The sequence below is a fragment of the Papio anubis genome, chromosome 4 (genome assembly GCF_008728515.1).
Source record: "Papio anubis isolate 15944 chromosome 4, Panubis1.0, whole genome shotgun sequence".
NCBI lineage: Eukaryota > Metazoa > Chordata > Mammalia > Primates > Cercopithecidae > Papio > Papio anubis.
The window spans coordinates 130,289,260-130,309,790 of NC_044979.1; the positions used below are offsets into that span (position 1 = coordinate 130,289,260).

At 46.0% G+C, this 20,531-nt stretch overlaps 1 protein-coding gene across 6 annotated transcripts in view; it reads left to right on the forward strand.

Moving 5' to 3' along the window:
• CALN1 (calneuron 1) overlaps positions 1-15,704 on the forward strand; it is a 662,369-nt gene extending 646,665 nt beyond the window's left edge. For all 6 annotated transcript variants that reach the window (XM_031665448.1, XM_031665450.1, XM_031665452.1 and 3 more), the window contains one exon: positions 7,241-15,704. In XM_031665448.1, coding sequence (XP_031521308.1) covers positions 7,241-7,368 — 128 coding nt within the window. In that variant the 3' untranslated portion in view covers positions 7,369-15,704. The remainder of the gene's footprint in view (positions 1-7,240) is intronic.
• The last annotated feature ends 4,827 nt before the right edge of the window (positions 15,705-20,531 follow it).

Here is a 20,531-nt window from a genome sequence, read left to right on the forward strand (position 1 = left end):
CCGAGGCGGGTAGATCACAAGGTCGAGAGATCGAGACCATCCTGGCCAACATGGTGAAACCCTGTCTCTGCTAAAAATACAAAAATTAGCTGAATGTGGTGGTGTGTGCCTGTAATCCCCTCCCTGCTACTTGGGAGGCTGAGGCAGGAGAATCGCTAGGGAGTTGGAGGTTGCAGTGAGCCAATATCGTGCCACTGCACTCCAGTCTGGCAACAGAGTAAAACTCCATCTCAAAAAAGAAAAGAAAAGGAAAAGAGGCAAGATCAGAAGGCACCACTGATCTGCACTGAAGAAAATGAGAGACCTGCTTGGCTGAACAGAGGTGGCCGTGGGGAGGGAAGGGGAGGAGGGTGGTCTAGGAATAGAGCCGGGAAGTGGGGAAGAGTGAGCTGTGGTCTTCTGTGCTGAGCTTAGAGGATGGAACAGGCTTCTCCCATCAACGGGGGCCTTTGCAGGAAGCCTGCAGGGAAAGGTGAGTCTAGCTGCAGTTCTGAATGACTTAATGAAGGAAGAGATGAAAACAAAGATTGGGAGCATCTGAGGTAGTCTCAGCCTTGTGCTGTAGGTTACAGGGAATAGGCTGAAAACCCAGCAGGGGTTTCCTCCTGTCCTCGGGGGATGCAAGAATGAAATCTTGTATTTCTCTGGCAATTTACAGTTGGATGTAGCTTTCACTTTGATTAGCTCATTGATCTTTGAAATAATTCTTGAGATGAGCAGAGCAATTATTAGCTCCTTTTACAGAGAGCGAAACTGACGCTAGCAGAAGTTCCTTCACTTGTCCAGGGCTCCTAAGCGGCAATTAGGGGAAGAAGTCAGATCTTGGACTCACAGTTTTTCCCAGACTGACCTATAGTCTTCTATTACAGACTTCTAAATAATAGACAGCTAGTGTAAATAAGTACGCAAAAATATAGTACAATGCAAATGTATGATAAGCTTCAATAATTACCAAGAAATGCATAAATTAGTGCCGTGTTCTGTCCATCACACCCGGCGTTTGAAGTGCATTTTCTTTGGACCTGTTTATTGCTATGCAGGAAACCAAGAAGAATTTGTACACAAGTTTTGAACCTGGGTATTACAGTAAGCTCTTGGCTCAAATCCCACATCTACCCTTTCCCAAATGACCTTGAACTTCACTTATTGGAATTCAGGCTCCTCACGCAGTAAATGAAGACAACACACCCATTGCACATGAGATATGCTGCTCTGTGACCTCTGTACATAGAACCAACAAAGCTCTTAACACAGTACCCAGCCCATTGAGGCTGGTGTTCAATCAGGAAATAGGAACATTTAAAAGGCATATACAAGGGAGCTCACATTCATCGGGCATAATTTTCCAGTTTCTTCCTATATGCATAATCTCCACAAGAAGATAGATCTTTTGTTTGTTTGTTTTTGGGTTTGTTTGTTTGTTTTAGACAGAGTCTTGTTCTGTCGCCCAGGCTGGAATGCAGTGGCGCGATCAACCTCTGCTTCCTGGGTTCAAGTGATCCTCCTGCCTCAGCCTCCCAAGTAGCTGGGATTACGGGCACACCACACTATGCTCGGTTAATTCTTTTTTTTTTTTTTGTATTTTTAGTAGAGATGGGGTTTCACCATGTTGGCCAGGCTGGTCTCAAACTCCTGACCTCACGTGATCCACCCGCTTCAGCCTCCCAAAGTGCTGGGATTACAGGTGTGAGCCACCACAACTGGCCCAATAAGATAGATCTTATTATCCCATTTTATGGATGAGAAGATTGAGGCCTAGGGAAATTTACTTGCTCAAGGTCACACACAGAATCATGATCTAGATATTGGTCTGGCTCCAAAGTCATTCCTCTTTGCTTAGCCACACAATTTATGATGATGTCAGAATGCAGTATAAGATGATTTTCATCAAAGCACAGGGTACTGACTCAGACTACGGTCTATTTCAGAGCTGCCGCGATCCACTAATGATCTAGAAGCTCCTCTCTGCTTTTTTTTTTTTGAGATGGAGTTTCACTCTTGTTGCCCAGGCTGCAGTGCAATGGCGCAATTTCGGCTGCATCCTCCGTCTCTTGGGTTCAAGCAATTCTCCTGCCTCAGCCTCCCTAGTAGCTGGGATTACAGGTGCCCACCACCATGCCCAGCTATTTTTCTGTATTTTTAGTAGAGACGGGGTTTCACTATGCTGGCCAAGCTGATCTCGAACTCGTGGTCTCAGGTGATCCGCCCACCTCAGCCTCCCAAAGTGCTGGGATTACAGGCATGAGCCACTGCACCTGGCTCTGCTCCTCTCCACTTATAGGACATTGGTCTAAATTCTCCAGGCAGTTGCTCGGTCCTTATCTCTCCCCTCTTACTGCTTGGATGGATTTTTAGATCGAAGTTGCAGCTCCCCTCTCCTGGGGGATAATCCTGTTGCTGGTAACCTTGTTTCCTGGTTGACCTTCACAAAGAAGGGCTTCAGCAAAAACTTCCTCCCTCAGGCCAGTCATGCAATGTTTCTCTTCCTAAAGCTTTCACGGGCCCTCAAGATGGAATGGAAAAGGGCTGCCTTCGGAAACATTTCCAGGCGAAGAAGCTGCTCAGAATAAATTAGCCAGAAAGCGTTAGGGATATGCTACTTCCACATTCTTGTCTTATTTTCTGCTTTGGCCCTTTCCTTCTTAAATGCCACCTCCTTTTTCCTTCCTGGGACTTGGCATCTTTGTACGTTTGCCTACTGATGGGATAAAGCCCATCTCTACCCCAGGGATATTGTCTTCCTCCAGGTGAGAACTTGTAAGATTCTGAGACCCACACCTAGACAGCATTGTTCTTAGTAGCAAAAGGTGGAAGCTTGACTCGGCAAGAAGAAAGCTGAGCCGCAGATACTTTAAATCACCCCAGGGAAGCAGAAATCAGTGGATTCAGAAGGAATAAAGATAACAAGATGAGACCTAAGAGACGATGGCGAAAGAATTCACAAGCATCATATTGGTGAGGGGGCTGGGGGCTGCGGCTGGGTCACGGTAAGTCAGACCTTAGACTTACAGTTTGTCCCAGGCTCACCTATAGTCTTCATTACAGACTTCTAAATGATAGACAGCAAGAGGCAAGAGTAAATAAATACACAAAAATATGGTACAATGCAAATGCATTATAATCTTCAATAATTATCAAGAAACGCATGAATTAGTGCCAGGTCGCAGTTCTGTCCACCACACCCAGCGTTTGAAGTGCATTTTCTTGAAGCCTGGCTTTCTGGAGACACCTTCCTGCTCAATGCCATTTTTTTAACTTTTATTTTAGGTTCAGGGGTACATGTGCAGTTTGTTCTATAGGTAAACTCGTGTCACCGGCGTTTGTTGTACAGATTATTTCACCACCCAGGCACTAAGCCTAGAACCCAATAGTGATTTTTTTCTGCTGCTCTCCCTCCTCCCACCCTCCATCCTCAAGTAGGCCCCAGTGTCTGTGGTTCCCCTCTTTACCTCCATGTATTCTCATCATTCAGCTCCCACTTGTAAGTGAGAACATACGGTATTTGATTTTCTCTTCCTGTGTTGGTTTGCCAAGGATCGTGGCCTCCAGCCCCATCAATGTTCCTGTAAAGGATGTAGAAAGCAGTGTGAGGATTCCTCAAAGAGCTAGAAACAGAACTACCGTTCGATCCAGCAATCCGATTATTGGGTATATATCCAGAGGAATATAAATTGTTCTACCATAAAGACACATGCATGTGTATGTTCATTGCACCACTATTCACAATAGCAAAGACATTAAATCAACCTAAATGGCCATCAGTGGTAGATTGGATAAAGAAAATGTGGTACATAAACATCATGGAATACTATGCAGCCATAAAAAAGATCAATGCCATTTTTAGAGATCCTTTGACAAGCCCTTGGGACCCTTTCTCTTGAAGAAAGTTCTGTTTGCCTTTGAAATATGGCCAGCTTCCTACTTCTTCCCTGTTATTAATATTACCAGGAATTTGGATGAGCCACTAACATCAAGGGAGAGAGCTATTTGAGCTTGAGTGATTTTTACATTCTTTACAGGCATGTGGATACCACCTTGACCTTTTTCTTTTGCTACGCAGTCTTCTTTAACAGCTGAATGTAAAGAGCCATCTTCTTCAACACCCCTGATTTAACGTCAGCAACAACACACACACACACACACACACACACACACACACACACACCCCTCCTGTCTCCAGCAACTCCATCCTACTCCGGGCCTACTGAATCAAAAAACTCCAGAGTGGGTGTCTAGCAATTGCTTAATTGCCTGGAGAGCTTATTAAAACACAAATTCCCAACCTCGTCTGATTCAGTAATTCTACAATAGGGCTGAGAATCTCATTTGTATCAAACTCTCAGCTGGCACTGGTGCTGCTGTTTCAGCCAGTTGCTCTGGAGTAGGTGGCTTCCTGCCGACCTCCAGGGCACAGATGTCTCCTCTCAGCTAATTGGGGAACCGTGCACCACTGCAGGACGGAGGGCAAGGGAGAAAGTGTAGAGGAAAAGAAGGAGACGGGAAAGACATTCTGACGTCCACTTAGTTTCCCTGAGGTAATGCAATGCCTAGGATCCCCGATGCACTTCATCAAAGCCCACCCTTCCTTCCTTCCTTCCTTCCTTCCTTTATTTCTTTCTCTCTTTCTCTCTTTCTTTCTTTCTTGTCTTCTTTCTTTCTTCTCCTTCTTTCTTTTTCTCCTTTCTTCTTTCTCTTCTTTCTTCTTTCTTTGTTTCTCTTTCTTTCTCCTTTCTTTCCTTCTTTCTCTTTCTCCTTTCCTTCTTTCTTCTTTCTCTCTCTCTCTTTCTTTCTTTCTCCTTTCTTCTTTACTTCTTTCTGTCTCTCCTTTCCTTCTTCTTTCTTTCTTTTCTTTCTTTTTCTTTCTCTCTTTCTCTTTCTTTTTCTTTCATTTTTATTTCTTTCTTCTTTCTTTTGTTCTTTCTCCTCCCTCCCTTTCTTTCTTTCATTTATTTCTTTCTTTCTCTTTCTTTTCTTCTTTCTTTCTTCCTTCCTTCTCTTTCTTTCTCTTTCTCCTTTCTTTCCTTCTTTCTCTTCTTTCTTCTTTCTTTCCGTCTCTTTCTTTCTCCTTTCATTCCTTCCTTCTTCTTTATTTCTGTCTGTTTCTCTTTCTTTCTCCTTCTTTCTCCTTTCTTTCCTTATTTCTTCTTTCTTTGTTCTTTCTTTCTCTCCTTTCTTTTTCTTTCTCACTTTCTCTTTCTTTGTTCTTTCTTTCTCTCTTTTCTTACTTTTTCTTTCTCTCTTTCTCTTTCTTTCTCTTTCTTTATTTCTTTCTTCTTTCTTTCTTTTGTTCTTTCTCTTCCCTCCCTCCCTCCCTTCCTTCCTTCTTTCCTTTCTTTCTTTCTTTCTCTTTCTCCTTTTGAGCTTGAGTGATTTTTACATTCTTTAAAGGCATGTGGATACAACCTTGACCTTTTTCTTTTGCTATGCAGTCTTCTTTAACAGCTGAATGTAAAGAGCCATCTTCTTCAACACCCCTGATTTAATGTCCCCAACAACACACACACGTACACACACGTACACACACACACACACACACCCCTCCTGTCCCCAGCAACTCCATCCTACTCCGGGCCTACTGAATGAAAAACTCTGGAATGGGTGTTCCTTTCTTTTTTTCTCTCTTTCTTTCTCTTTCTTTCTTCTTTTTTTCTTTTTTTCTTTCTCCTTTCTTTGTTTCTTTCTCTCTTTCTCTTTCTCTTTCTTTCTTTGTTTCTTTCTTTCTCTTTCTTTTTTCTTTGTTTTTCTTTCTCTTTCTCTTTCTTTTTTCTTTCTCCTTCCTTCCTTTCTTTCTCTCCTCTCTCTCTCTCTCTCTCTCTCTCTCTCTCTCTCCTGCAGGGTCTCACCCCTCTGTGGCCCAGGCTGGAATACAGTGGTGTGACCATAGCCCACCACAGCCTTGCGCAATCCCCACTTCCCCAACGTCAGCAGCATCCCAGCTCTAATGGAGGGCTTGTTAAACACAGATGGGGCCCCCGCTCCCAGAGCCTCTGATTCAGCAGATCTGGGGTGGGGGCTGGACAAGAATCTGCCTGTGTTTTTGAGGCAGAGTCTTGCTCTGACGCCCAGGCTGGAGTGCAGTAGCATGATCTCAGCTCACTGTAACCTCTGTCTCCCAGGTTCAAGTGATTCTCCTGCCTCAGCCTTCCAGGTAGCTGGGATTACAGGCGTGTGCCACCATACCTGGCTGATTTTTGTATTTTTAGTAGAGATAGGGTTTCACCATGTCGACCAGGCTGGTCTCAAACTCCTGACCTCAGGTGATCTGCCCACCCCAGCCTCCCAAAGTGCTGGGATTACAGGCGTGAGAGCCACCAAACCCAGTCAAGAATCTGCATTTTCAAAAACCTCTCAGTGGCTAAGCATGGTGGCTCATGCCTGTAATCCCAACACTTTGGGAGGCAGAGGCAGGAGGGTGGCTTGAGCCCAGGGGAGTTTGAGATTGTACTGGGCAACATAGCAAGATCCCATCTCTACAAAAATGAAAATTTAAAAAATTAGTCAGCAACAGTGGTGCACACTTGTAGTTTCAGCTACTCAGGAGGCTGAAGTGGGAGGACAGCTTGAGCCCAGGAGGTTAAGGCTGCAGTGAGCTACAATAGTACCACTGCACTCCAGCCTGGGAGACAGAGCAATACACTGTCTCAAAAAAAAAAAAAAAAAAAAAGCTGTCAAGCTCTCAGCAATGGGGACGCTGCTTGTCCAACGACCCCACTGTAGAACCACTATGTGTATGTCTGAAATAATGCAAGAAGTCACTTACAGTGATTTGACTAGCAAAACCCAAAAAAACGTCCAGGAAAGGTAAGTTGCACCCAGCTGATCACAGAGATGTAGGGAAGCATCTGAACTTCTGCTCTGTTCCTATCGGCTGCAGAAATGGATACAGCAATCACTGGATGATGCCTTTTATGAAACTGACTCTGAAATGTCCCATATTTCCTGGCTCTGAAAGTCATTCTAGCTCTATTCTATCAGAAAGCTTAACATCACATCCATCGTGGTTCTTGTTATAGAAGTTTTCTCATTTCATACCTTTCACCAGAAGGTGTTTTATATTATGCAGTCTCCATGGTAACAGTCCCATAAGTGCCTGTCAACTTGATTTGACCAGTCTCATCCTATAGGACTCACTGCTGGCCTGTTGAGGAAGAGTTGCAACCTATCTCACTGTGTTATTTCTCTCTTCTGTCTTCTCCCAACCCCTCTTCCTTCCTCCCACACCTGCTCCTCCCACCACCAGTGCATTCCCAGAAGCAGAACAGACAGACCTGCGTCCGGAAGAGCCTCATATGCGCCTTTGCTATGGCCTTCATCATCAGCGTCATGCTGATTGCGGCCAACCAGATACTCCGGAGTGGCATGGAGTAGCAGCCTCCCACCAGCCACACTGTGTTGCAGCTCACCGCGCATGTGCATGCCCTGCGGGCAGACTCTTCCTCCACACAGCAGACATGGACCTTTGGACTATGGATGGATGCGGACGATGGAACCGTTCAGTAAAGAACCCAAGGTTGAGTGCAACTGGGGTTGCACTTCAGCTTCATCTCCTTGGCAGGGACACTAAAGGGCTGTCTTCAGTGCTTTAATGGTTTTGTTTTCTAATGCAATAAATAGCCAGGATTTCCGAATTACTGCTTCAACCATCAGTCATAACTATAGAGAAAAACTTCATCTTCATCTCGGAATTCCAGCGGCCATCCAGGTATAATGGTGAGAGAGCAAGAGAGAGGCATGAACACACAGTCACCTCCACTCCCCATTCTTTCAACCCAAGGGTCAACAGGAGACTCTCTGCTGAGGTCAACCCTCAGTTCCAAGAGGCTGACTTCTGGGTTGCCACAGAAGAGAGGGCTTTCCATCCCACCCTGGCTTCCTTCCTCCATCCAGTGGAGACCCCCCCAAGGCATGAGGGGAAAGCCATTAAGTGGGGTGCAGCCCCTGGCGGTCTTTAGCTGCACCCCTCACCGCTTCCGTTCTTACTGCCTTTTCTAGAGGACTGCCATTGGTAGAGCTGGGGTGCTCTCAGTTTCCGTTGGCACTTGGCTTTCTGTTCCTAGAGCCCATCCCGCACCAGCATTTTGGAACCTGCAGAGAGCCTTTCTCCCAGCTTTGCCGCCTGTGCTGCCATTAGAGAAAAAAAAAGAAGCGTAATCGTGGGCATCTCTATAACATAGACAGATATATATATTTGGCTTCTTCGTGTGTGATGTCATTCTTCCCTAATCGCTTACACCTAATATAAGCTTGTCCTCCCTCCCACACTCATCCCTGCTTCTTTGGGGCAGGGGTGAGGCAGGTTGAGGGGGAGGAGACTGAGACTGGTGGTGAGGTTTTGACACCCACACCCAGCCATCTGGAGTCATGGAGACCCACCATGTCTCTATGCCAGATGACCTTTGTAAGTTAAGGTCCTTGTGCATCTTACCTTTCCCTTACCTTGGAGTTTGCTTTGTTAGTTAGTCTTCCCCAGCTAAAAAGAGAAATGCAATCCAAAATGGAAAGATGGAGAGATCAAATGACTGTATTTTACATAAGATCTTCTGGCCTTCAGATTCTGCAACTGACTTATTTTCAGGAGGTGGGGGGAAAAGATGTTTATGAGTTTAGCCAACAGAACAGGTAATTTACTCCTGCCTGCAGAATACTTTCGTTGGGGAAGGTAACTGAACCCGAACCAAGGATCTGTTTTCAACTCCATTCCAAGTCTGTAATTTCCTGACTTTTCCTAGATGTCAGCCACTACTACGAATTCAAGCTTGTGTAGTCAGATTAGCCAGTAATCTCTAGATGTAATAGTTCCCTTTGTACTTTTCCAAGCTCAGGTCTTTATTTTGTAATGGAATTACCTTGCTCCTACTTCTTTTGATTACATCCTAAAACTACATGCTTCCCCACTTTCTTCCAGTATCGAGCCACCAGAAGCTTTCTTGTCTCAGTGCAGTGGGTAGGGTTTTTGGTGCATTGTGTGTTCCTGATCTCCCTCCCTGTCTTCCCGCTCAGCTTTCTCCCTACTGCCTTCTCAGACTTGGAGCACCCAAGGTCTCCGATGAGAGTTTTCTCATTCACCTCTGCAAGTGCTCCTGGCAACAGCCTGGGGGCAGCTGTAGAAACTTTCCCTTTGTGGGAGAGTTCGAATATTCCTGATGAGCACAAGTAAAACTAGGGTTTGAGCCATAGTATAGAGGAGGGAGGAGATGTAAGCTCCCAAGAGCCTGGGGGATTGCAGGTCCCTCTGCAAAACTTCCTGGAGTTCAGCCCAGCAAGGCCAGACCAAGGAGGTAGCAACCTGCCTTTCCCCCTTACCTGCCCTGCTGCCTGCACACTGCATGCCTGCCCCTTCTGTCGCTCCCGTTGGCTGACTCACCATTGTCCCCTTAGGATTGGAATTCTGAACTAGAACAGGTCCAGATGCAGAACACTAACACATCGAACAACCTCATCCTTAATATCTGCCCTGGGCAGTTTGCCCTCTCCCAGCTGGATTTGGATGGGAGGGCAGAGCAGATCTTGAAGGGATATACTTTCCTATCTTTCCCTGACCCCTGAACCACCAAACCACGTCCTCCTGGGGATAGGGGTGCAGGACCCTAAGTAGACTGGGTAGAAACCCCAGGGATGATTCTTCAAAGCCCCCTCCCCCATGAGAGGGGCCTGAAATGCCGCAGCTGAGGCTGGTCTTCGGGGCAGAAAATGAGTACTTCTTCGAAGGTGGCTTTTCTGGAAGTTCTTCTGCCTCCCGCTGGAGAACAGAGACCCTTCAGGAGGTGGGGGTTAGATTTCATCAGCAGAGAGATTAGCCACTGTGCAGGAGTAGGGAGGAAAAGGAGTTCTGGAGAGGCGCCATCATCCTGTTTTCTACAAAGCCTGCAGGATTCCTTCCCTAACAGTGACCCTTCTTCTCACTCCCAGTGACCTGGAAGCAAGCCCACCCTCCCCAGGAGAAAATCTAAGAGAATGCATTCCTCTGTGGACTGCTAGAGAGAGACGGCCAGAAGGAAGATGCGGAATTCTTTCTGACAACTTAGGAGTTAACTTCCCACCGTGGTAACCCCCCACGTGGCACCCAGGGACCGAAGGACACAGTGGGTGGAGACGGCCCTGAGCTAGCAGCATTCCTTAGACTTCAGGAGCTCAGAGTTTGTCCCGGTGACTTGCACCCTGATTGCTTTTCTTGGACAGTTTTGTCTTGGGTATAAGGAAGGCTTCTTTGTCAGGCAGCCAACTCCCAGCCCCGTTCACACAAATTTTATGCCAGGGCCCCATGCCAGTCAGTGTCCCCATCATGGTGGCTATGAAGCTAATGGCTGAAGGTTCCAGAAGGTCCTGGTCTCCCATTCCCAAGGGATGCCATGTAGCCCCAGCTGGAGGTGACTTCTGCAGGAATTGAGAGGGAAGAGCCCACCCCTCACTCTGTCCTCCAGCTAATAGACTTAGGAACCAGTGACCTTGGCTGCCCAGCTGTGGGGAGACTGAGTGATTGACAAATGCAGGTTGGCTCATTCTTGCTGCAAGAGCAGATACCCACCCCCCCCAGAAAATACAAGTGATGATCAAGAAGGCAGTTTCCTTGGGAGAGAAGGGGAAATGGACCCTGACTCCCTTGATCCCCAAAGAAGCTGTGCCCCACCGTTCCAGATACCAACAAAGCCCCCAAACAGAATGTAGCATCGGAACTATTAGCAGTGGCTTCCAGAATGTGCATGGGTCCCACGTGACTGATCTGACAAAAAAAAAAAGAGGGATATTACCATGGCAACCCTTGCATTCCACCCTGAATTTGCCAAGGCACACAAAAATAGGGAACATTTTCTTGAAGAACACTCCCAATTCAGCCTGAGTGCAACCTGACTCTCTGCATCTGTATCCTGCTGGGAGAGGCAATTACCCTTAAAGAATCTGGGTGGTTTCTCTGCCTTTTTGTCTTGCATTTGAACTTGTCCTTCTATTTACTCAAGAGAACAGGAGCTACCTGTAAGCCCTGGTATCTCCCCATCCCTACTCCCAGCCCCTTCTCCCAGGGTCCAGAGCCAGGACCCCTTAATCTAGGTAAACAGGCAGAAATATCATCTTGGAAGGCAAACAAGATTTTAAGCCTCCAGTCTTTAAAAGTAACGGTTTGCCTGTTGAGACACACTCTCGCAAGCCAGACGTGTGAACTTTGGTGAACTGAGGTTTACATGTGGTCTTAGGCAAACCCAGTGGTTTCAGAAATGTCTGGGTGATTTATTTGCAGAGAACAAGATGTGTCTTACGAGTCTCCTTTTTCGATACCTGCCCTGTCTCAAATTTCACTTGACAAATGGTCTACGATCTTGCAGTTATCCGAAAGAGCCTATGAAAAATGAACAGCTGCTTTTGACAGTAATGCCCCTCCCAACTTCCCATTCATAGAATCATACAGCGGTATGTTTCAGAACTGAGAGGGAAAAATTTACCTTTTATTCCAAATGCCTCCTACAAGGCTTAAGTCCAGACTCAGGTCATAAATCAAAGACAGTTTTGCACATTGCTCTTCACCTAAATCTAGCAGTTTCCCTGAGGCCCTGTGAGGGCATGGACAGAAAATGAAGGGTGCAACCACCCAGGACAGCTCCCCGGTTTGGGCTGACCTGGCCTTGTGTGGTCGCATGTCCTGGGATCCATGTTTACTGTGTCCTTGCTCTCCTTCCTTGCAGAAGCCGCTAAGCTCTGCTCCTCCTAACTGCAGGTCTCAACCCCTATTGGGTCATTTTGCCACACTATTTCTCCAAAGGCCCTAGTCATTACATTTTTCGCTGTGTCACCAAGATACAGGGAGGGTCTGGAATTCTCCCGCTAGGAAGGGCCCCTTTTCCTATATCACCGTGATGATACAGATGAACTGAGATTAAACTTTTAGACTTCAGCACATCGCACATCCTGGTTGTATAACCAGGAGGTCTGCAGAGCTGCGACCTGACGAACATCTGTCTTAAAAGACCTCAAATCAGAACATTCTCATTGGCCTCTTCAGTGATCCCCATGGAGCCAAGAGTCCGCAACCTAAAGGCCTTACCATAGCCATCTTCCCTCCACACCTGATTGCTCAACTGCCCTAGAAGGGGAGAATCTGTCTGAAATAGAAAAGAAGCATTAAGGGCCAGGTGCGGTGGTTCACACCTGTAATCCCAGCACTTTGGGAGGCCTAGGCAGGTGGATCACTTGAGACCAGGAGTTCAAGACCAGCCTGACCAACATGGTGAAACCCCATCTCTACTAAAAAATAAAAAACAAAAATTAGCCGAGCATGGTTTCGGGCACCTGTAATCCCAGCTACTCTGGAGGGCTGAGGCAGGAGAATCACTTGAACCCTGGAGGCAGAGGCAGCAGTGAGCCGAGATCGCGCCACTGCACCCCGACCTCGGCAACAGAGCAAAACTTCATCTCAAAAAGTAATTTAAAAAAAGAAGCATTCACCAGCTAAGACTTTTCCATTTAAATTATTTAAAGTGATGGCAACATAGAGGAGAATGAGGGCTGCCTCTTACTGATTCTGTCTCCATGATAATTTGAGTGCCACAACTGTTCAGCTTCACTTCATACTTGCTTTGACTAAGTCACTCAGGGGACCGTCCTCAATTTTTTGGCCCTTTTTGGCCCTGGCATAAATAGGTGTATGTTAGTACATTTTGCATTGCTATAAAGGATAATTTATAACACTGGGTAATTTATAAAGAAAAGAGGTTTATTTGGTGCACGGTTCTGCAGGCTGTATGAACAAGGTATCAACATCTACTTGGCTTCTGGTGAAGCCTCAGAAAGCTTTGACTAATGGTGGGAGGTGAAGGGATAGCAGGCACGTCACATGGCAAGAACAGGAGCAAGAGAGAGGAGAGGAGGTGCCAGTCTCCTTAACAACCAGCAATTGCATGAACTAATAAAGTGAGAATTCACTCATTACTACGGGGAGGGCACCGAGTCATTCATGAGGAATCTGTCCCTATGTCCCAAATACCTGCTAGCAGGCCCCACCTCCAGCATTGGAGATCAACATGAAATTTGGAGGGAACAAATATCCAAAGTGTATGATTGGTTTGGAGGAATGAGATCAATTATGCCAACAAGCCAAGCATTTCTCTTAGTATCCTATGGTCATTGGTAATGCATATGGTCACTTTGACAGCTGTGGTTTCTCCTTCATATTCATTTGGGACTCTTTATAGGGTCTCGAGAGACATGATGATATTGTTCAAAATGTCTCCAAGGCAAAATTAATTTCATTTCATTGACTGGAAATATATCACAAAGAATGAGGTTTTTCCAGCCCCACCCACAAGACAGTCCTCTGAAAGTGGAAAAGCTCGCCCAGTCACCTGTCCTTACCCTGACCTTGGGGTAGTTCATCAGTCGAGCACACTCCCCATGCCGGGCATAGACTCACCCATCTCTTTTCCTCAGGTGTGATGGCTTGGCTTTCAAACTAGTGCTTCTCACACTGTTAGAAGTTACTGTCCAAGTGGAAAGGATACAGAGGCTGGAATTTTCCGGTGGGATAGAAGAGCAGGCTAATTAGGAAGAAATATTCCAGGGAATGCAAGGTGCAACTGTGATATTGCTCCATCCCTGGACCTGAGAGAGACAAAGAAAGTTCTTAAAGGGCTGCAGATGCTGTCCTCTGAAGTTCTTCTCCGGATTGCTGGCCTACTTTGGAAACATGCAGAGCATTGAGTGTCAAGGGGTTGCCCATCAGTCTGATCCACATGACAGGCTCTGTGGATTTCAAGAGCAGGCTGGTAGCTCGCCAATCCTGGGAGGATGCTGACATCTGTCAAGCCCAGAATGCCTCTCCCAGGGCGCTCAGACCTGTTAAACTGAGGCCAGGAGAGCAGAGGAAAGAACTCAAACTGTGGTTGGTACTACCAGCTGGAGAAAGCCCAGGAGTTAGGACTCTTCCACCCACTATCTAGGTTATGTTGAGTGACATTCCTCCCTGACTTCAGGTTTCTCTAAAGCCAGAGGAAAAGTCAACCAGACAAGCCCTCCCATCTGTTTTGTCTGAAACAAGATGGAGTGAATACTCCCTACTGAGAGGATCTGGATTTCCCCCATGAATTGCACTAGGAACTGGCAGCTCCTTTTTGAACACAAGTCCCAAGAGGCAGTTGTGATAAAGTCTCTCTTTTGGTGTCCGCTGTCTGTAAATGAAACAATGCAAATTGGTGTATGTCAAGTGTGTCATATCTTGCAGGCAAGAGGTTTTGTTTATTCCCTAAGGACTTGCTGACTGGAGGGAGCATCAAAGATGAGCTTTCTGTCTTTGTCTTGGCAAGTGTGAAAATAAAGGGAGTCAGTCACCTCCCCAAAGGCTACGTGAATCAGGAGGAAGTTGGAGGAAACAATGGCAGATTCCAAGAAGAGATGGGTATTTCTCCATCTGAGAAAGCCTTACTGAAAGCTACTGAATAAAGAGCACAATTTCCAGTTATTTCTTTCTTTCCTTGTTTTTTTTTTTTTTTTTTTTTTTTTCCTGGCCACTATAACAGCACTTCCAGCATATGTTGATAGCGTGGCTTGTAATTATTCCTAATACCGCAGAAAGAAGGTGGTCGTGATCTCTGGTGATTGTGAGGAATTAGATTAAGAGTCCCGGGGCACAGGCCACCTGCGATATTTCTTTAAATGGCTAATGAGGGATGCTGAGTGCTGAGTGGTGCCTGCTTTTGATGTGGCCCACCCATGAGCAGGGAGAGAGGGCAGGAAGAGAGCAACTGCAGGATCCACAAGTCTCTAACCCTTCTGCCCCAGGCAACATAAAACCCTAGATTCTCCTTCTTTTTCCCTCTTCCTAAAGTAGACTGACATCCCAGTAATTGTTTTTCTAACAAACCCTGTTGTTCTCCCTGGGAAAGACCTAGATTGGCCAAGAAAGGATCCTCTCAGCTCCTGGTGGAGAGTTGCACAAGCCAGTGCCTCTCAACTCTCTCCAAGGAAAATTAAAGCATATTTTCTCTTTCTTAGCTCAAAATCAGCTTTCAGGGGTCCTCGAGTGGCTTCTTAGTGGGGTCTGATTTTCTTCCCCAGTTCTGAATCCAGGAAGAAGCTATTTCTCCAAGGACTAACCAAAAACAATGACTTTGGAGAAAAATTAGACTCAGAAAGTCTGTCCAGGCATTGGGTTGGTGAACTGTCATCTGTTGGGTGGGGAGGAGGGTTGCTGTGATTGTAGCAGTCATTAGACTTGGGACATGAGCTGTCTCTCAAAGCACAGTAGTAAATGACTGTATTTTGTATATTGCCCCCAATATGTTGGGTGTAAATAGAAGCACAGCTGGGGATTGATCACGGCCAGGACGATTGGAGCTTGGCAGCTCTCATATCCAGAATAAGCCACTAAGATGGAGCTCATCAATCACCATCTTCCCATTTACCTCATTAGCATCCCATTTTCTCTCATTCAGTATTAGTTGATGATTTCTGCTATTAAGTGATGAGAAAGTCAGCAGACTAGTCAAAAAAGAATCTTTATATAAAATGTACATATTAATATAAATTAACTTAGCATGCAACTTACCAATCAAATGAAGTATATATTATTAATATGTTATCTTAGTGTATAAAGGAAAACTGCCATATTTACCAGATGTTTTCTTTAACCAAACTTGTCTGTAAATATATAATCTGTATAAAAAGAGTCTAATTTACCATTATTTATGCAATAGAAAAAATAAAAGTTTTTTTTCTTTTGACGAGAGATTCCATTCATTATGTGTGGTTTGATTTGCAAATGGGTCAGGAGACTTATTCCTGGGACCCCAAAGGGCAACCAGTCTGTTCAATGACAGCCTGGCATCACTAAGAAGCCACAGGTGAGAAAGCTGCCGCGGGATCTCGCTGTCTGCTGGGACGCTAAAGAGAGATGACTGGCGTTAGGGCAAGTAAGTGGACTGTGGACATATGGTGAGAATTATGAAGCATCTTCTGGCTAGGGAGCAGACATTATAATTTTAAAAACTTTGCAGACACCCAAGCTAATGGTGTCATCCTTTTGGGATTCCGTTTGCCAAATTCTTCTTAACATTACTTTAAGGCATTGTATAGCTTTTACTTTAGCTTTTGCAAGTTTTAATGTTATTTGAGCTTCTTAGAAATAAAAAAAAAGACACCTATTTCCTTTTTTTTTTTTTTTGAGACGGAGTCTCGCGCTGTGTCACCCAGGCTGGAGTGCAGTGGCGCGATCTCGGCTCACTGCAAGCTCCGCCTCCCAGGTTCACGCCATTCTCCTGCCTCAGCCTCCGAGTAGCTGGGACTACAGGCGCCCGCCACCACGCCCGGCTAGTTTTTTGTATTTTTAGTAGAGACGGGGTTTCACCATGTTAGCCAGGATGGTCTCGATCTCCTGACCTTGTGATCCGCCTGTCTCGGCCTCCCAAAGTGCTGGGATTACAGGCTTGAGCCACCGCGCCCGGCCACCTATTTCCTTAAATAAGGAAACGCAGGGTATGAAAAAGTTAAGTGACTTGATTAAAGGCACTAACTGAGATCATGCCCAAAATTTCTTTTCTTTTCTTTTTTTTCTTTTTATTTTTCTTTCTTTTTCTTTTCTTTTCTTTTTTTAGAGACAGGGTCACCCAGGCTGGAGTACAGTGGAGTAATCATAGCTCGCTGCAGCCTCAAACACCTGGGTTCAAGAGATCCTCCCACCTCGGCTTCCTGAGTAGCTGATACTACAGGTGGGCACCATGATGAATGGCTAATTTAAAAAAATTTTTTTAGAGATGGGGTCTCAGTATGTTGCCCAGGCTGGTCTTGAACTCCTGGGCTCAAGTGATCCTCCTGCCTTGGCCTTCTGAATAGCTGGGACTGCAGGCTCGTCCCATAGCACGCAGCTTATATTTATTTTTAATTTTGGCAGAGACAGGGTCTCACTCTATTGCCCAGACTGGTGTCAAACTCCTGGGCTCCAGTGATTTTCCCACCTCAGTCTCCTGGCTAGCTGGGACTACAGATTCACTGCCCAAATTTGGACCAGAACTCGGCCTCCTGTTTCCAAGAACCATGAAGCATCTCATACTTTTTTCTCTTCTCAAAAATGTTATCTCACATTTTTCCAGATGCCTTGTTTTTAGCCAAAAAAAACTGAGTTTCCAATTGGGTTTTGGATCTTCCAGGATCCTCTCGGGCACCCTGTTTTAAATATTCCATTTTATATACCTTCTCAGGGGTAGCTTATGAGGTGAATTCACTAAGCATCTGTTATTGTTTTAAAAATCCTAAAAATAGAATGTTTCAGGCACAAAGCACACTTTTCTTTATGCTTTTCACCCCATTAAAGAGGCCTCTGGAAAATTCCAGCGAGATGATACTTAGAGGTTATCCTCTCTGATCTGTCGTTTTTCATTTTTGTTATTATAATCTAGCACCTAGTTATGAATATTCTTTTTTTCCGGGCAACTCACCCCAGGAGTTTCCTGTATAACAAACTGCTCACCAGAGCTCTGACCACAGAACTCAGTGTCTCCGAGTCCTGACACACTGAGCTGAGGACAATGAACCCCAAAGACTCATTGTCCAATGTGGGCCCCAACTGGATAATGTCCAAAGTAAAACAAAATTTTCCCTTAAGATGTGAACCTACCTTTCAATCCCACTGAAATTTTTCTTTTTTGTTTTTTGAGACGCCGTTTCAGTCATGTTGCCCAGGCTGGAATACAATGGCGCAATCTCGGCTCACTGCAACCTCCACCTCCCAGGTTCAAGCGATTCTCCTCCCTCAGCCTCCCGAGCAGCTGGGGTTAACAGGCATGCGCCACCATGCCTGGCTAATTTTGTATTTTTAGTAGAGACGGGGTTTCTCCATGTTGGTCAGACTGGTCTCGAACTCCTGACCTCAGGTGATCCACCTGCCTTGGCCTCCCAAAGTGTGGGGATTACAGATGTGAGCCACCATGCCCGGCCAAAATTTTTCCATGATTTCATAGCAAAATGAACTTCAAAGGCTTTTCTTTCACATAAAGGTTTATGGTTCAGCCATGTTCGCGGTTAGAAATGCGTGGATTCTCTGCTGAATCTGGAAGGTCTGCCTGTAGCAAGGGGCTTTGTTTTGAGTGACAAAGGATCAGTACCTTGACTGCTGCAGACCTGAGGCCAAGTTCTGTCTTGCACTCCCTGGTTTTATGACACAGGACGCCTGGGTTTCTTTTCCTTTTCTTTCTTTCTTTTTTTTTTTCTTCTTTTTTTTTTTTTAAAGACAGAGTCTTGCTCTGTCACCCAGGCTGGAGTGCAAGTGGCGTGATCTCGGCTCACTGCAACCTCCACCTCCTGGGTTCCAGTGATTCTTGTGCCTCAGCCTCCCCAGTAGCTGGGATTTCAGGTGCACACCACCACTGCCTGGCTAATATTTTTGTGTTTTTTGTAGAGACGGGGTTTCGCCATATTGTCCAGGCTGGTCCTGAACTCCTGACCTCAGGTGATCCACCCACCTCGGCCTTCCAAAGTGCTGAGATTACAGGCATGAGCCACCATACCCAGCCCAGGACACCTGGGTTTCATCACCAGGCGGTGCCCTGAGCAGAGGAAACAGCTATGTTCCAGCCTCCTAAGTACACACCTGTAGCTCCTGGTGCTCTGCACCTGGGGCAATGCTCCAGATCCCAAGCATAGGTCAGTGTGTGGCCAGAGGGCTCCTGTGGCTTCAGTGGTCTTTGGTAATCTGTCCTGCAGCTGTGCTCGGATCTGCCTGCCTGCACCAGGCAAGAACCCTGCTCTCATTTTTGAGTTTCCTAGGACCAAGAAGAAAGACGCAGGTACCAACCACCAGGAATCTCCAGAGCCGCATTAAGATGACATGCTGTCTCAGATTCTCTGGGATTCATAGTCCCACTTTGACTCTTGGGACTTTGGCCTCTCAATCTTTCCCCATCTTATCTTTCTTCTCTGCTCTCGGGGTATCTCGAAGTTAACTGAGCTTCAAAGACCTCTTCCAGGCAGTGGTTCTCAACCATGCTTACACATACAGTTGCCTGGGGAGTTTTTTAAAAAAAAATCACTGTTGGCCAGGCGCACTGCCTCATGCCTGTAATCCCAGCACTCTGGGACGCTGAGACGGGAAGATCTCTTGAGCCCAGGAGTTCAAGATCAGCCTGGGCAATACAGCAAGACCTCCTCCTTCCTCCAAAAATGTTTTTAAAATAGTAGGCCAGGCGCGGTGGCTCACACCTGTAATCCCAGCACTTTGGGAGGCCAAGGCGGGCAGATCACAAGGTCAAGAGATCGAGACCATCCTGGCCAACATGGTGAAACCCTGTCTCTCCTAAAAATAAAAAAATTAGCCAGCGTGGTGGCGTGCGCCTGTAGTCCCAGCTACTCAGGAGGCTGAGGCAGGAGAATTGCTTGAACCCAGGAGGCGGAGGTTGTAGTGAGATGAGATCACGCCACTGCACTCTAGTCTGGCAACAGAGCAAGACTCCATCTCAAAAAAAAAAAAAAAAAAATGTACAGGCATGCACCTGTAGTCACAGCTACTCTGTAGGCTGAGGCAGGAGGATCTCTGAGTCCAGGAGTTCCAGGCTGTAGTGAGCTATGATTGCAGCACTGCACTCCAGCCTGGGTAATGAAATAAGACTCTTTCAATAAAACAAAATAAAATAAAATAAAATAAAATAAAGTAAAGTAAAATAAAATAAAATACTGAATTGTCTTAGCCTCACCCCCAGATATTCCGTTGTTCTGGGTGACTTCATTGTTCTGGGATGCAGCCTGGACCTCACGGATTTTAGAAGCTCACCTGGAGATTCTAACTGCACAGAGAACCCCGTCTGTACTAAAAATACAAAAAATTAGCCGGGCGTGGTGGTGGGCGCCTGTAGTCCCAGCTACTTGGAGGCTGAGGCAGGAGAATGGCGTGAACCCAGGAGGCGGAGCTTGCAGTGAGCCGAGATCTCGCCACTGCACTCCAGCCTGGGCAACAAAGTGAGACTCCATCTCATAAAAAAAAAAAAAGAACTAGGGCAGTGAGTTCCTCCTACTCTTTCTGATTCATGTGCTTTCCAGGGAAGCAGAACCTGGAACTTGTTAGAAATTAATCTTCTCAGGCCACATCACAGCCTATGCAATCAGAAACTCTGGAGATGCCCAAAGCCACAAGTCCATGGTAATTCTGATGCTCCTCAAGTTTAGGGACCATTGTCTTAGTAACACTTTTTCAGAGTGATGGACATTGAGATCAATACATAACTGCAATTATTATAAGAATCACCAAGTGCCTTATACATGTAAAGATGCCTAGAGCTCACCTCAAACCTACTGAATTTGAATGGAGAATGGCGTGAACCTGGGAAGCGGAGTTTGCAGTGAGCCGAGATCATGCCACTGCACTCCAGCCTACAGAGCGAGACTCTATCTCAAAAAAAAAGAGCAAGACTCCGTCTCAAAAAAAAGAAAAAGAAAAAGAAAAAGAAAGGAGGCATAGCCTGGCATGGTGGCTCACACCTGTAATCCCAACACTTTAGGAGGCCAAGGTGGGACGATTACTTGAGGTCAGGAGTTCAAGACCAGCCTGGTCAACATAGTGAGAC